This window comes from Rhinopithecus roxellana, chromosome 2, assembly GCF_007565055.1.
Source record: "Rhinopithecus roxellana isolate Shanxi Qingling chromosome 2, ASM756505v1, whole genome shotgun sequence".
NCBI classification, from domain to species: Eukaryota; Metazoa; Chordata; class Mammalia; order Primates; family Cercopithecidae; genus Rhinopithecus; species Rhinopithecus roxellana.
The window spans coordinates 188,118,583-188,135,349 of record NC_044550.1 but is presented as its reverse complement, the minus strand read 5'-3'; the positions used below and the strand labels follow the sequence as shown (position 1 = coordinate 188,135,349).

The window sequence follows — 16,767 nt, the reverse complement described above, 5'->3', positions numbered from 1 at the left end:
AAGAACAATTTTCAGGTACACAGGCCAGAAGACCACAAAGAAAGTTAAAACAAACAAACAAACAAACAAACAAACAAACAAACAAACAACATAAAATGAACTTGCTGAGAACAAACTGTAAATATTTCCCCAAAGAGTACCATAAAAGGTTGAACTTACCTGATCTACTATCCAGCGGTCCAAAATCCAAAGAATATTTCACGACATGATAGTTATTCCATACATAAAGTAGGTTGTCCCTGGGGTTGTAATCCACAGCTGCAATGTACTGGTATGAATTGGGAAAGGGTACATCCACCAAACTATCCTTGCTTTGGTCAGTGTTGTAAATGTAGTCAATCTTATTGCCAGTGGCCTCATTGTCATCATCCTCATATACCGATTTGACCACATACAGAATTCCACAAATCATAAAGGCATTGGAAGCTGACCTTTTATCATATGCAGTGTCCCATGTTCCTTCGATCCGTAGGGTGTAAGGGTTCAACTGACTAATGACAATTTTACCGTTGTTTTGTTCTGTTGCATAGATTACCCATAGCCCATTCTCATCTACTGCCAGGTCTATGTCAGATTTGCCTCCCCATCGGTAAGGGGAGGTATCATGGTAATTGGCATTTGCTATGATAGCCTCTCCACTCTTTATCCTAGTCCGTAAATCAAACTTTACTATGTTCCTGGTGCGTTCTTTGTTGAAGAACAAAGCTCCATCATACACTACAAATCCTGTGCCATCCACCCTATGAGGGAGCTTGTAGGTTGTAGTTGGTCTTCCAGCAATGAAGTCATCCTTGGATGAATACTCAGTCAGGGTATCAGTTCTGTAGGGAGTCCAGGGCATATAATATATCTTGTCAGATGCCTGCAGAGGGTCTTTGCACCACGCCCCAGATTGGTGGTCAGACTCAAACAAATGTTCACTCTGGTATACTCCTTTTAGTAGTCCAGGACAAAGAAAAACTGTTGGAAGGGAAACAGTTAAAATAAATAAATACATTAATTTCATATTTTGTTATTTAGTCTTATTTTTCACCAAATGGAATGCAACTCTAACAGGAGATACCCACCATCACTTATTTTGCTTCATTCTTTTAAGAACACAAAGTATTCTTCCACATTAATTTTGGCTTCCTTTCAAAATCATTTTGATTTCGATAACTGAAAAATATCTAGCCTTTTTGTGAGTAGCTGTGCCTTCCTGTGATTGTTACCTTTGTAAACACGCTACAATATTTTTGGAAATATATATTAGATGTGACATATGTCTACATATTCTATAGACATATAAGAAATACAAATGTTTATACACAATACTTTTAATAGTTCACTGAAGAACATATTTCAAAACAAAAATTATTATTTCCATTCTGATGAAATTAGCCATTCAGTAGTTATCATTAAGAAACAGATGAATATCCCATAGTAATTTTTTAATAAAGGAAAAGAAAAGCCCTGTAATACAGGCCACTGAATCTTTTAGCAAAAAAGCTCTCAAAGTTGCTACAACACACACAGAGCATGCAACCCACACAATTAAAAATGAGTGATGGATGGATACTGGAAGGAAAAGAGAAAGGAAGAAAAAGAAAGGAAAGAAGGAATAAGGAAAGAAGAAAAGGTGAAAGGTTACAGAAAAGAACCCAAGATCTAGATTTTAATCAGTTAAAAATGTCCTGTTAAATACAGTAGTATTGGAACTTAAAAACATGTACCTTTTACTGTTACATGAGAAGAGCATTAAAACCCAAGATTACTTGCTATAATATTTTGCTGCTCATACTTCAGAGTGAAAATGGCTAGGAATCATCTGATTCACTTGATTTTTGTATGATTCAGTAGCATATCATGTGAATGGTGGTAAGAAAGCCTGGCTGATTCATCTGCAGTGGCTTTAAACATGGCTATAAAGCAATGTTTCCCAAAGGGTGGTCCTTGAATCACGTGTTTCAAGTGGCATAGTTAGATGTTACACAGAAAGAAAAAAGGGATCCTTAGCCACATGTGTTTAAGAAATGTTATATTAAATATAACTGTAGCAGAGATTCTAATAGCATAGGTACATTCACGAATCTCCAAGGCAGAAGTGGGAAGGGTAAGCAAATTTCACACACTAATTGGATCATGGCACCTTTATTATAGAGCTTCTTTGGAGTATAGAGTTCCACTGAACCTACTATGGGAAACACTGCTCTAATATATTTGCAAAACAAATACACTGAAAAATAATCATGCAGTCTATTGTTATGTTTGGAATGATTAGAAGTGTACTGGGTGAAAAAAATTAGAAAATCACTGTAATTTGGACTTTGACTCTTTTTTAATGATTAAAGTAGTATTATTTTGGCATTAGTGATTAGCTTTTAAACAGCAACTATAAGAATAGATGCAATGGAAAACAATCTAAGATGAAACTCAGCTAGATTTTGGAGATTATCGAAAAGAAAAGTACATTACTAAAATGCCCAAAGTTTTACTTTCAGAGAAATAAGAAGTTTGGGAACAGGCTAACTACCAAAATCTTCCATAGCAAGGACAGAGGGCCATCATCAATATACAATCCATAATAATATTGATTATAAGAATTTCATATGCTTGCTATAATTATAAAGGATAGGTATCATTGTTATCAAAATTGTATATAAGCTTTATGCCAAAATTAATAATCATCATTGATGACTAAAGTAATTTACTTTGGGTGGTTTGGAAAACTATTTCCCTTTTCCCCCAATAGTTAAAAATTAATGGAATAGGTAAACCATGCCAGAGCTATGAAAAATTGTCTAGTATAGAAATAAAAACAAATTAAAGCAACTACTATTCATCACCATGAGTTGGATTTCTAACTACTCAAAAATAAAGGGGAATAAAATACACTGTGGAAACTTTTATACTACTAAACTCTTCTTAGATAAAAGAAACTGACACTTGTCAGTAATACAGATTAAAGTGAAGTTGAGCAGCAGAAGTAGTAAATAAATTTTCATAAAATAGATAAGAATTAATAACAAAATTATTTTAACTAAATGTTAAACTGTTAAATAACTTAGCCTATAAATAGTATATAATTTATGAAAGGTATTTAATTACCTTTTTGTTCCACTTCTATTGGAGAGAGAGAAGTAAAGAGAGAAAGGAGAAAAGAGAATAGATTAATGGTACGGTATTGGCCAAGCACTTTTTATTCACCTCTTCCAAACTGAAAGTAAATAATTTATTTCACTCATACATGCTTTATTGAACATTATATGTTTTAATAAACCCATCTCTCTAATACAGTTATTTAAAAATAATCATATTCTTTAAAATATATTATAAACTTTGAGAAAAAGGGCAAAAATTAATCAAACTATGATTAAATAAACACACCATACCAAATTACAGACATAGGAAATGCAATATTCATAATAAGAACACAAATATTTCCATTTGAAAGACAGGTCAATAGCCACACAAAGAAATAGTTTGACTAGTCTCACTTACAAATATTATAGTCTATAACACTATTTCACATAATAGTTATGTTTTCTATACATTTCAAAGAATTGGTTCAGAAGAACTACTCGGTAACTCATTTCCTAAGGCCTAAGATTTCCTGTAGCTTGTCAGTCTTATGAGAAGTGCACATCATGCGACTACACATTAATGTGGAATGATCTTACCCTAAATAAATTGATTTGAAATCCTTATTGAAGAAACTTTTCTCCCTCCCACTCAGTAATATTTGATATTACTGTGGAAAAAATATTGTGTTTCAGAAAAGTATGTTATCAGAAGGTTTAGAAAAATGAGTCACTCGGCCGGGCGCGGTGGCTCAAGCCTGTAATCCCAGCACTTTGGGAGGCCGAGACGGGCGGATCACAAGGTCAGGAGATCGAGACCATCCTGGCTAATACGGTGAAACCCCGTCTCTACTAAAGAATACAAAAAACTAGCCGGGCGACGAGGCCGGCGCTTGTAGTCCCAGCTACTTGGGAGGCGGAGGCAGGAGAATGGCGTGAACCTGGGAGGCGGAGCTTGCAGTGAGCTGAGATCCGGCCACCGCACTCCAGCCTGGGAGACAGAGCCAGACTCCGTCTCAAAAAAAAAAAAAAAAAAAAAAAAAAGAAAAATGAGTCACTGGCTCTGGTCATTTCTGAAACTCTTAACAGAGTCAACATACACTTATAAAAATAGAGATCCTCAAACATGTTATGTTTATACATTTCAAATTAAATTCCATAATTAGTTTTAAGGTATTGACCAATATAAGTCAGTAAAAAATTTCGAAAATTGTTAACATATTCACAAACTCAGCAAGCAGCATCTCCTTATCTTATAAACATTTTGTTTCACCAAAGACAATGTGCTACATTCTAACATGAAAAGAGGGACCAATAAGAAAAAAGAGGAGAATGTCAGGGAAGAATAGTTCACAACACAAACTTCAAAAAATCACAGATTTCAAGTGATGTAAAACTAAAGCAATTTGAGTGGAAGAGATGAACTCAGATATTATGCACAATAAATAAATGTAAAACTCTAGTAAGATTTCAAAAACAAGTGAGAAATACTGTTTGGGATAATTACATTTGGGTGATATCTTTATACTTTGATCTAAGCTTGCATGTCTCCAGTTATTGTCAAATCCACACTCGTTTCTTTCCAACGACTTTTTTGAAGCCTCAATATCATGTTGCAAAGTGATATTGAGCAGTGATATTCCTCAATCTCACCAAGGAAAAACTGGCATATATCAAAAGTTCTGCTTAGAAAGTTTCAAATAAGGTTATCAAATTTTAGATCCTTCATCTCATTAATTAATGAATATTATTATGTTTTAAATAATTTCAACTTTTATTTTAGAATCAGGGGTACATGTACAGGTTTGTTACATTGATATATAATGTGATGCTGAGCTTTGGGGTACGATTGATCCCATCACCCAGGTAGTGAGTATAGTACCTAATAGTAAATTTTTCTACCCTTGCCCCCTCCCTCCCTCTCTACAAATATTACTTTTAATGATATTTCTTGGATGTTTTTAAAAACTCTATTATATTGTCATAATTTATCATTATCCTCAATTAATCTTTATTGAGTAACTCCAGGGTTTACTGGACCATATGTCTCAAATAGGCTAATACAGGCATCTCAAGCCTTATCTGAGATGCACTTCATGCTTATACCAGAATAATAACAAACCTGTGTTCAGACTGACAACTAGAAGAAGCATAACTAAGCACCTTAACAAATTGCATAACTGATAGTCTCCAACGTGTAGATTTGAGGCCATTATAATGAAGGCTGAGGTTGGGGACAGAAAGTCATACTAGAGTTGGTATTTTTCAACTACTAGCCTATAAAAAAGTTTTCAGAACTAATTTTGTTCCTTGAAATAGCCTTAGATAGAGATATATTCCTGATAAATACACACACACAGAGAGTTTTACATTCTAAAACACAGAAATGCACGTTCATGGAAATTTAGTGTTCTTTCACATAAAACTCATACACAATCTTATTTTTGAGTGGAACTATCCTAACTTCTTTGTGAGTTTTATTTATCTCTTCAACAAATATTTAATGAGGAAGGAAGGCTGTGTGACAAAAAAGTATTGGCAACGGTATCTGTTATATTCTTCAAATATTATCTTACACTTTAATGGAAATTTTTATTTTTTGAAGAGCTTTAACCTCTATTAACTCAACTGCCATTTAGTAAAATTTTGGTTTTGATTCTCTGGTCCTGTTTAATATCAGAGAAACTGGCACAAGCTGTAGAATAAGTAAAGCTTGCCTCTGTTGATTGCTGGTTACTCAAAATGAAGATTTATTAGGCTGTTGTGCTTTGGAGAAAATTATTATGATCTTGCCCATGTCATGACTGGCTGTAGCTCATTTATCATTTATTTGATATTTTCAAGACTGAAGTAAAACAGTCCTATAATTTAAGTTGAAACAAGTGCACACAAATCATATTCCCATAACAAAAACTGGCAAGACAACATAATTTGTTATTGAAAAGCTTAGTAACACTAAGGATTGGCCAGTCATTACCTATCATTTAATTCTGATTCTAGAAGCTTCCCTTCACTGCATAAATAATCAAATTACATGAATACAAGAAACAAGCACACTACTACATCCTGCATAACCAAATAATAAATACTCAGTGAATAGCTCTTGAATTAAACACATAATCCAAATAACATTGAATAATTTTGCTTCTTGATATTTAAAGCATGTTGTAGAAAGAAAAAATGGTGAAATAGAATCTGTATTCACTATATAAAATCATATTGCAATGCATTATCTGCATAATGTCTGTATATTTTAACAGGTGGGGAGGAAAGTAAAATTTATAAGCAATTTATATCTCTAACCCATTAAATGTAAAACTGGAGAGCAAAAGAAGAAAAAGTATATGGGTGGTATTGTGGGTTATACTGGCAAAAAACATTTGTTGCTATGAAACAGCCTGCAATGATCTAAAAACACAGGCCTAAAATACTCTCTTCCCTCCTCTCTGTAACAAGATAATAAATAAATGAATTGCATGATGACAACCGTGCGAGGGCCTTTTTCAGGATCTCTTGTTTTTTAGTCTAGTCCAATATCCTGAATTCTGGCATAGCTGTCATTGTTCATTTCCAAAAGTTTTTGAAACTAGTTTGTCTCTTTTTCTCTCTATACTTTTAATTTCCAAACTATTTTTACTGTGCATTCAGCCTCTATAAATATGTTTTTATATTTCCTTAAAGTGATTTCATCGTTGTCCTTTGTCAAACTTAATGTCAAAAGCTATATCCTGTGGTTAGAGTAAATGACAAATTCAACTAAGGAAAATTTTATTCTGTATCAAAGAAACAGGTAAACATGACTAGTAAAATTTCCTCTATATTTTCCAAGAGTTCATAAAATAGATACAATATATAGTTATGCTACTGTTTCGAAAAATAAGATATCTGTTCAGCCATTTCTGAATCATATGCAATACTTTTGAATTGCATTGTTTAATTAGAAAAGGCATGGATCAGAGAGCATATGTATGTATTGCCAAGCTTTTTAAAATTACATCACAAAATAGAGAGAAATAAATTTGTTGCATGCCAAAAAATGTTAATGCCATAACTAAGAACTATGAACTTGTATTCAATTCTAATGTTTAAATTATCTTTTCTTTTAAACTATAAAAATCATAGAACACATTTTCTATTTACAATGTAGAATGTTACAATCCAATAAGGCCCCTATATTTCTGTAATCTATAAGGAAAAAGATACTTATAGGGGACATAACATGGTAATAAAATATTAAATATTATAAACTTTTTTTCATTGCAATGTAATAGTATTGTTAACAGAACAATTGTCCTTATTACATTTGGTTTAGACTATTAAAATACACTTGGGTACCCTTATCACATGCCAGCGAGGGCAGTTGGGATATGGCAGAAAGGCAAACTAAGAAAGTAATAAAAAAATCACAACCAGTTACCTATAAGTTGCATAATCAAAAGTTCACAATAACACAGGTTGATCATCTCAGATCTAAAAATCTGAAATAAAAAATGTTCCAGGCTGGGCTCGGTGGCTCACGCCTATAATCCCAGCACTTTGGGAGGCCAAGGCGGGTGGATCACACGAGTTTGGGAGTTCGAGACCAGCCTGGCCAACATGGTGAAACCCCATCTCTACTAAAAATATAAAAATTAGCTGGGCGTGGTGACCCATGTCTGTAATCCCAGCAACTTAGGGGCCTGAGGAAGGAGAATCACTTGAACCCAAAAGGCAGAAGTTTCAGAGAACCAACATCACACCACTGCACTCCAACCCAGGCGACAGAGTGAGACTCCATCTCCAAAAAAAAAAAAAAAAAAAAAAAAAAAAAAAAAAAATGTTCCAGTGAGTATTTCCTTTGAGCATCATGTTTTCAGATTTTGTAGCATTTCGGTTCTCCAAAGGCCACTGCACCCGACCTTAAGTAGACATTTAAGTGCAGGCATTCTCATTATCCCAATTTTTCAAATGAGGAAACTGAGGCACAAATATCATGGCTCTATGGCTAATAAGTTTAGGTAGCTAAGCTTTGTTTAGGTAGAGTTGAAACAGGAATATATTGAATATATTTCAAAATCCCAAACATCAGAAATCTGAAACATTACTGATACCAAGCATTTCGGATAAGGGATACTCAGCCTATAATTTATATATGAACAGCATTTTATAATTTAATAAAATGTTTTCACATGAATCACCTTATTTAATTATTGAAGAATTAACAGCACAGTAATATGATGCAGTATTTATTATTCCCATCAGAAAAGAGTAAAGAGGGTCAAAACACTAAAGGATTTGACCAAGGTCAACCCTGGTAGGTGGCACAGTCCTGCCATTTGTCTAATACCATACACTGACTCTCACAAGGTACAAACTCAATGAAACACAGTTTAATTGTTGTACTCTTGTTCTCCATTCCTCCCTGTCATCAAATCCTTGAAAAAGCATACTTTAGAAAAGACAAAAATATAAATAGAATCTCCCTGAGGGTAGGCACTATATCTGGTATAATATTCATTCATTAAGTACTGAAATTTTGCATACAAAACCAATGAATGTTTAAGTAGACCTTTCTGTTTTTTTGACACGGAGTCTCGCTCTGTTGCCCAGGATGGAGTGCAATGGCGCGATCTCGGCTCACTACAAGCTCCGCCTCCTGGGTTCATGCCATTCTCCTGCCTCAGTCTCCCCAGTAGCTGGGACTACAGGCGCCTGCTACCACGACTGGCTAATTTTCTTTGTATTTTTAGTAGAGATGGGGCTTCACCTTGTTAGCCAGGATGGTCTCGATGTCCTGACTTTGTGATCCGCCCGCCTTGGCCTCCCAAAGTGCTGGGATTACAGGCGTGAGCCCCTGCACCCGGCCTTAAGTAGACATTTAAATGCAGGCATTCTCATTATCCCAACTTTTCAAATGGAGAAACTGAGGCACAAATACCATGGCTCTATGGCTAATAAGTTTAGGTAGCTAAGCTTTGTTTAGGTAGGGTTGAAACAGGAATCCAAGTTTGGATATTATTCATTATTGATGTTTAATAAGATAAAAATTCATCTTATTTATCTACAGTGCTCAACACATAAACAGAGCTTAATTAATACTTTCCATGCTTTGTGTAATGACTAAATGGCACTATGGTATTTTCAAAGAAAGGGACTGACTGACACACTTTTCAGTGCTATCACCCCTTGAGACTAGTGTACTAGTATTCCAAAGCAACTCTCCAGAGAAGATAAAATAACAGGAAAAAAAAAAAAAAAAAAAAGTTTCCAGATTTCTTGACCAAGGGAAACCAAGATTTCTCTTATCACTGGAAACAAACCTGTTCTGAATAACTCATGTCTCCCTAATTGTTATTATTCTGAAACAGATAATTCTCTTTTTCCATTTCACTTCCACCAAGAAATATAGAAGCACTTTAGTAAATAGAATTTTTTTTAAGTGAAGTTCATTAAATTTTTTGGTATATTGCATATCAAAAATTCTGACAGATATCTGTCTCTTTCAGTAAATAAAGCACTAATCCTTTATTTAATGAGAGACAGGAGTAATCTCTGCAGCTCAGCTTCTAAATTATGTTTTTCAAATAATACCCACGCATCACTGAATAAAAGTGCTGCTCAAGCACCTTGTATTACAATGGCTTTATATAATTTGTTTCCAAAATTAACACCTCCTAATGAATTTCATCCTGGAGTGTGCAGATTGAAAATGTCAATAATTCATAAAATGCTTTTGCTAGCCACATTCTAATTTAAACACTTAAATGCAGTATCTATAGATGCTACAGAAACTGAGATGGCCTTTTATTTTGCATTAACATTCCATGCCATTGATTAATCTGCAAAACCTTTCAGACTATTAATTTAGCCTTTTAGAAGAAAATGCAGCTCTCTTAGTAGACTCTGTTGAGAATCTATTTGTAATAGCTTTAGTAAAAATAATAATTTTTCAAAGTTATTATTGGTAATACTTAAAGTTGATACATTTGCTTCTTCAATGATGTACCGTTGTTAACAGTGATTTGTTACTACTGTGTGATAACCACATGGCATTTAGAGTTGCTAAACAAAAAACAAAGGCAGAGTTACCTCAGATTGTGTAAGACTAAATATGCGTGTTTATATATTACATCCACTGAATGCATCTGTGGAACTCCTGTTATGTGCAACACACTTAAGAGCTGTGAATAGAGAAAAATAGTAACAATCATAGCCCTTAACAGTTACCGAATGTGTACTCTGTGAAGAGTCAATCTGTGAATCATTTTATTTCATCCTCAGTCGAAACTCATGACTTTGACGGTACTATTATTACAGGAGATATTAAAAAATTATTTTAGGTACGTAGAAAGGGTAAGGAGTCCTCGGTAAGGCTTTTTCTTTTAATAAAAACAGTTCCCAAAACATTTCTAATAGAAAGCGGTTTGAAAAGCCTGACGGGCAAGCATTTATATGCAAATGCTGGGGAATAGAAACCTGATCCACCCAACACGGCGGTTCCCACTCTCTTCTAGTCACCACATATGCCAGGTGTCTTGGCTGCCTCTGGACGCCACCACCTGTGCAAGACATCAGGGCGACCTGCATCTGTACATTAAATGGCTAAGGCGGGAGGGCCCGTTTTTTTCACTGCTTACGTGAATAGCACACCTGGTAAAACCAATCCCCTGGGCCCTATGCAAATCAGACACCGCCTCCAACAGCCTCCCAGTATAACTGACTGCTTTCTGTGGAAGGGGCAGGGGTTTTTATCTGTTCAGAGCCCTCACTCCCTCCGTATGGGGGAGCTTTATTTCTTCTTTCTTGTCTATTAAACTTTCCTCTCCTTAAAACCACTCCACGTGTGTCCGTGTCATTAATCTTATCGGTGTGAGACAAAGGGCCCTGATGTTTCTCCGGTCATCGAAGCCATATCACTACTACGACCATGCTATAAAGGACAAACTAATCTCTGCATCAGGGAAATTGTAGTCTAATAATTGGTGATTTTCAGTATACTTATTTACTAAAGATAAACTGTTCTTAAATGCTGTCAAAGAAACCTGTGTAAAGACATTAAAAACAGACAAGAATAGAAGTGAATGACAGAGGAAGGGTGAATTGTCAAGAGAAGCTGAAGTTAGAAACACAAGGCACAACAGTTTGACTAAAATTAACTTCCTATGGAAAATGTCATCTATTTGCTCCTAAGACATGTATTTTTGACTGATTCTTATTACTAGGTTCTATACATCCAGCTCTGGATATGTAACAAATATGATATTAAAAATGAATCTAGATCTAATTTCAGAAATTTAGTAAATACTTTTAAATCAATAGTCCCAGAGTTTGGAGGCTGAAAGTATGTTAGATGCCATTTAGTTTAGTTGATATTTTATAAATAAGAGAAATGAAACCAGATAATTGAGATATTAGCTCCAAATCACAGTTTATGTTAGATTAATTGACATTCCAATTTTATCAAACACCAAAAAGACTGATGAGTAAAGATCTTAAACCTGTCTTCTAAGGGCTTCAGTTGACATGTATAGGATATATTTGACATATTTTCTACATGTCAGTTTCTAAATAATTCTACAATTAGTTTTATTTTTTGTTTCTGTTCTAGAAATCATATTTGTACTAATGAACATATTATTATTCACCATGCTATTATTAAATACAAAGTATTTTCTGTTCTTTGGCTAGTAAATCCAGCCCCAAGTCGACTGAGGCGTTTGAAAGAATTCTACAAAGTACCAGAGTATTCCATAGTTTCTTAAGCATTCCTAGGCTATTCTTCAAGATGTTGGGTTTTGTTGGTGTTTTTTTTTTTTTTTTTTTATGTCTTGGTGGGTTTTGTTTTTCTATTCTCTTGCATGAAATGATGATAGAAAGTTAGCATTCCAAGATTAATTCACAAGGTTTCAAGAACTCTGGTAGAGACAATAGTTATAATTGTATTAGAAATAAACTGACTTGACTTCTTACAGCTAAATGTTTATCTTGTCAATAGAATTAGGATACCAATTTCTGCCTTCACTCTCCATAACATTGTTAAGTGAATCAAAAATTATCACATTACTTACTACTGCATTTTAAACACTCCTAAGGATTAAAAAGTAAACTGTGATTTAGGGCTAATATCTCAGTTATCTGGCTTCATTTTTCTTATTTATAAAATATTAGCTCAAATAAAATGATATCCAAATCTTTAGATTCATTACTATAATCTTCCAATATGTGTTTCTTATATATTTTTATATAATTTCAGAAAATTCAATGAATCTGTCATCCCTAGAAAGAAATTTTTATACAAACAGTATTTGTTTTTCAGGCTTTCTGTGAAATTTCTGTTCATATTTGAAAGGCCAAACATTTTGTAAAACCTACACGAAGCTTCTGATTTTCCTTTTATTTTTGTCTTACTTAATCTGCTTTGTTTGTCACTGAGCACTCACATACCTTGAAAGGGGAGTGATGGGAGGAAAGGATGGCTTACACAATGATTGTCACTTGTGAGAGTGACTCTGTCCATGTAAAACCCTCAAATATACTGTGATGGTTAGTATTGAATTTCAACTTGATTAGAAGGATGGATACATAGTATTGTTCCTGGGTGTGTCTGTGAAGGTGTTACCAAAGGAGATTAACATTTGAGTCAGTGGACTGGGAGAGGCAGATCCACCCTCAATCTGGGTGGGCACCATCTAATCAGGTGCCAGCACAGGGGCTAGAATAAAGCAGGCAGAAGTTGGAAAGAGCAAACTTGTTGAGCCTTCTGGGCTTCATCTTTTTTCTGTGCTGGATGCTTCCTGCCATCACACATCAGACTACAAGTTCTTCAGCTTTTGGACCCTTTGCAAGGGCTCTCAGGCCTTCGGCCACAGACTGAATGTTACACGGTCAGCTTCACCAGTTTTGAGGTTTTTGGGACTCGGATTGGTTTCCTCGCTCCTCGGCTTGCAGACAGCCTATTGTGGGACTTCAGTTTGTGATCGTGTGAGTCAATACTCCTTAATAAACTCCTCTTCGTATATGCATCTATCCTATTACTCCTGTCCCTCTAGAGAACCCTAATACTGTTGATAAGAAAGACTTGTAATAGGTGGAATTCTTCCTTATTGATATTCAGATTTAAGTTATTCTTAGTCCTACTTATTTAGCATTTACACTATACCAGTATATTTGCTGGGTGCTTCCTCTATTATCTTATTTAATCCTCACATCAACACTGCTGAAATTATTGTCACCATTATGCAGATAAGGAGACATTAGAAGACTCATATAACTAGTAATTGGTAGAGCTGGTGTTTGAACTCTGAAGCCTGCACTAAAACTTTGTGCTATGCTCCCTGGGAAAACAGAACAAAAGGATTATGATAATTATGAGAACAACTCATATTTATTAAGTGCCTGGTACTTCCTTATTATCCACTTAATGCATTACCACTAACAAGTAGATAGTGTCATGATTTCAATATTACAAAGGCAGAAACAATGGTATAGATAAGTTAAATAAATAGCAAGTGCCACATTCAAGATATAATGCCAGGCTTCTCACCAGAACACAATTGCTAAACCACTATCTTTTATGTGCAAGCTACTATTATTGAATATCTCTATTGATTAAACAGAAAATACTATTCCCAGCTACCCCTATTACTCTCTACATGCCATCAGTGCTTCATCTGCTAAGTAATATTCAGCAGAAATAGAAAATTATTTGATGGGCTGCTCTTAACACAAATATGATTGTGATTACAACAAACAAAACATTTGAAAGTTAAAATCAGTAGCTAGGAATAACTTATCTTAAAAAAATATCACTCTAGCTGGAATGGTGGTTCATGCCTGTAATCCTGGCATTTTGGGAGGCTAAGGTGTGTGGATCATGAGGTCGCGAGTTCGACACCAGCCTGGCCAATATGGTGAAACCCCATCTCTACTAAAAACATAAAAATTAGCCGGGCGTGGTGGTGTGCGCCTGTAGTACCAGTTACTCAAGATGCTGAGGCAGAAGAATTGCTTGAATCTGGAAGGCAGAGGTTGCAGTGAGCTGAGATCGTGCCACTGCACTCCAGCCTGGGTGACAGTGTGAGACTCAGTCTCAAAAAAAAAAACAAAAACAAAAACAAAAATGTATCACTCTGAGTTTTGCTAAAAAATTTCTTCTCAGAGTCATGTATTTAGGATCTCTTTTCAGATTACATTGCTTTTCTTGAACACCATTTAAGGCAGTATCACATACCAGACTTACAAGCACAATGTTTGTCACTTGGAAAGCAAGGAGCCAGCATTTGAGTTAGTCAATAATGTCTGACAGGGGGCGCGAGCGGTGGCTCAGGACTATAATCTTAGCACTTCGCGGGGCTAAGGTGGGCAGATCACTTGAGGTCAGGAGTTCAAGACCAGCCTGGCCACCATAATAAAAACCCATCTCTACTAAAAATACAAAAATTAGCCAGGCGTGGTGGTGGGCGCCTGTAATTCCAGCTACTCAGGAGGCTGAGGCAGAAGAATCACTTGAATCCAGGAGCAGAGGTTGCAGTGAGCTGAGCATGGCCACTGCACTCTAGCCTGGGTGAACAGGTGAGACTCTGTCTTAAAAATAAATAAATAAATAAATAAAATAAATAAAATAAAATAAATAAAAATAAAAAAATAAAAAGTATGACAGAGGTGAAAGAAACGCAGGGGTAGAAGAATTAAATATGCCAAGAAGAAAGTGGTACACATAAAACTATTTGCTAGTATTTGTCTTACTTGAAAGAAAAATCATGTTTTATTAATCATGTAGAAGTAGCAGTTTTCTCATGTAGTTCCTCCTATTTCTTCTCTTATTCTTCACTGACCATCACAGTGTGTTCATGACAATTCAGTAGTGTGATTCCATTGGCCTAACCAAATATAGTTAATTGGATAGTGAATGGTTTCTACTTGTTTTCCACTCTTTATAAAGGATTTAATTCTGTAGTATTGGCATATTTAATACAAGAATTGCATGCCTCTGAGAATGATAGCATCATATTCCCTATCTGTTTTCCTTAGGAATTTATTTCCTTCTTTGAGAGATAGTGACAAAAATAATAAATACTCATTAAAAAACAGTTATAAACTGGGTAGGTCAAAGTTGACAAAGGAAATAATAAGCAGATAGCTATCCAAATGTATATAATGTGATACAAAATCCAAAGGTGAGAAATTGAATAGAAAAATTAAATTAAAACAAATAGAAACACAGCATGAAGTATACTTTCCTTCTCATTCTTTATAATACTCAGCCAACATCTATGAAGCAATTCACTAAAGGCATTTCTTGTTTATTTTAGTGAAATGTGTCAAATTAGAGGAAAAGTCAGTTTTAGAGAATGAAACAAATGACCACATTATTCTTTGCTCTATTGGACCACTGTCAACATACTTTACAGTCTATTTAAACTAACTAGCCCCGACTATTTTTTTTCTTTAAAAGCCATCTGTAGAAGGGTCATAAAAAGAAATTTGTTAGTGAGATCATTAAGGAAGGAACTACCAACAATATAACATTACTAGGTGTAACTTTCTCACCAATTAAATCAGCTTCTTGGTAGACAACAAACAGTGGTTGATATCTATTAAAGTGATTAGAGTTGAAACTTATTGAATCTTTAATTTTATGTTTATATTCACTGTAAGTACTACATAAATATTAGTACATCTTCCACATAAGGTGATCTTTATTGTAAAAAAATTCAACTTTAAAGAACAAATACATTTTAAATAGAAGTTATATGCTTTCAGGAACCGCTATGTAATGACAAATTCTGCTAACTTACTAGAAAGTAACCTGTATATGTTTAACAACTGCCTCATTCACTGCTGTGAAATATTCACTTAAAACAGGCCACTCAATAAGTATTTTAAATTTATTAAGTAAATACAAGGTTTTTCTATCTCAGATGCTCTTGAGTAACAGGTACAACTTTATTTGTATTAAGAAAGGCACATTTAAAGAAAAAAATAAAATAGCTATGTGGATTGTACCAATGCTATGCTGAAATGAATATTTTCTGATTATAAAGTTTAATGAATACATCTATTTGATATTTTTGGTTAATATTCTAATTACAAAAAACCCCAATAAAACCCAGAAACCAAATAACCATGGTCTGTTCCATTATGCTACATTATTTTATTTTAATTTAATTTAATTTAATTTAATTTAATTTATTTATTTATTTTGAGACAGAGTCTCACTCTGTCACACAGGATGCTATGCAGTGGCCTGATCTCGGGTCACTGCAACCTCTGTCTCCCAGGTTCAAGCAATCCTCCCGCCTCAGCCACCCTAGTAGCTAGGACTACAGTCATGTACCACCATGTCTGGCTAATTTTTGCATTTTTAATTGAGATGAGGTTTCACCATGTCGGCCAGGCTGGTCTCGAACTCCTGATCTCAGGAGATCTGCCTGCCTCGGCCTCCCAAAGTGCTGGGATTACATGTGTGAGCCACAACTCCCAGCCCTATTATGCTACATTTTAAAATAATGAAAACTGCAAACAAAAGCTTACATTTGAGGGCATTTTAAACATAATTACATAAGTGCATAATTTTAAAACAAGAATTTATAGAAACAACAGCCAACAGTTATTGAATGTTTATTACATGTAAACTCTTACTACTAACTTAATTATCAAAATGACTTTTTGATAGGAACAATATTATCACCATTTCACAGATAAAACAAGTGAGGAGAAGAGAAATTAA

The 16,767-nt window shown here is 34.7% G+C and overlaps 1 protein-coding gene across 7 annotated transcripts in view; it reads right to left on the bottom strand.

Moving 5' to 3' along the window:
• ADGRL3 (adhesion G protein-coupled receptor L3) overlaps positions 1-16,767 on the bottom strand; it is a 915,407-nt gene that overhangs the window by 343,075 nt on the left and 555,565 nt on the right. For 6 of the 7 annotated variants that reach the window (XM_030925166.1, XM_030925184.1, XM_030925200.1 and 3 more), the window contains 2 exons: positions 3,088-3,102; positions 160-960 (listed from right to left, as the gene is read on the bottom strand). In XM_030925166.1, the coding sequence (XP_030781026.1) occupies positions 160-960; positions 3,088-3,102 (816 nt within the window). The remainder of the gene's footprint in view (positions 1-159; positions 961-3,087; positions 3,103-16,767) is intronic. The other variant, XM_030925194.1, reaches the window with a different exon arrangement.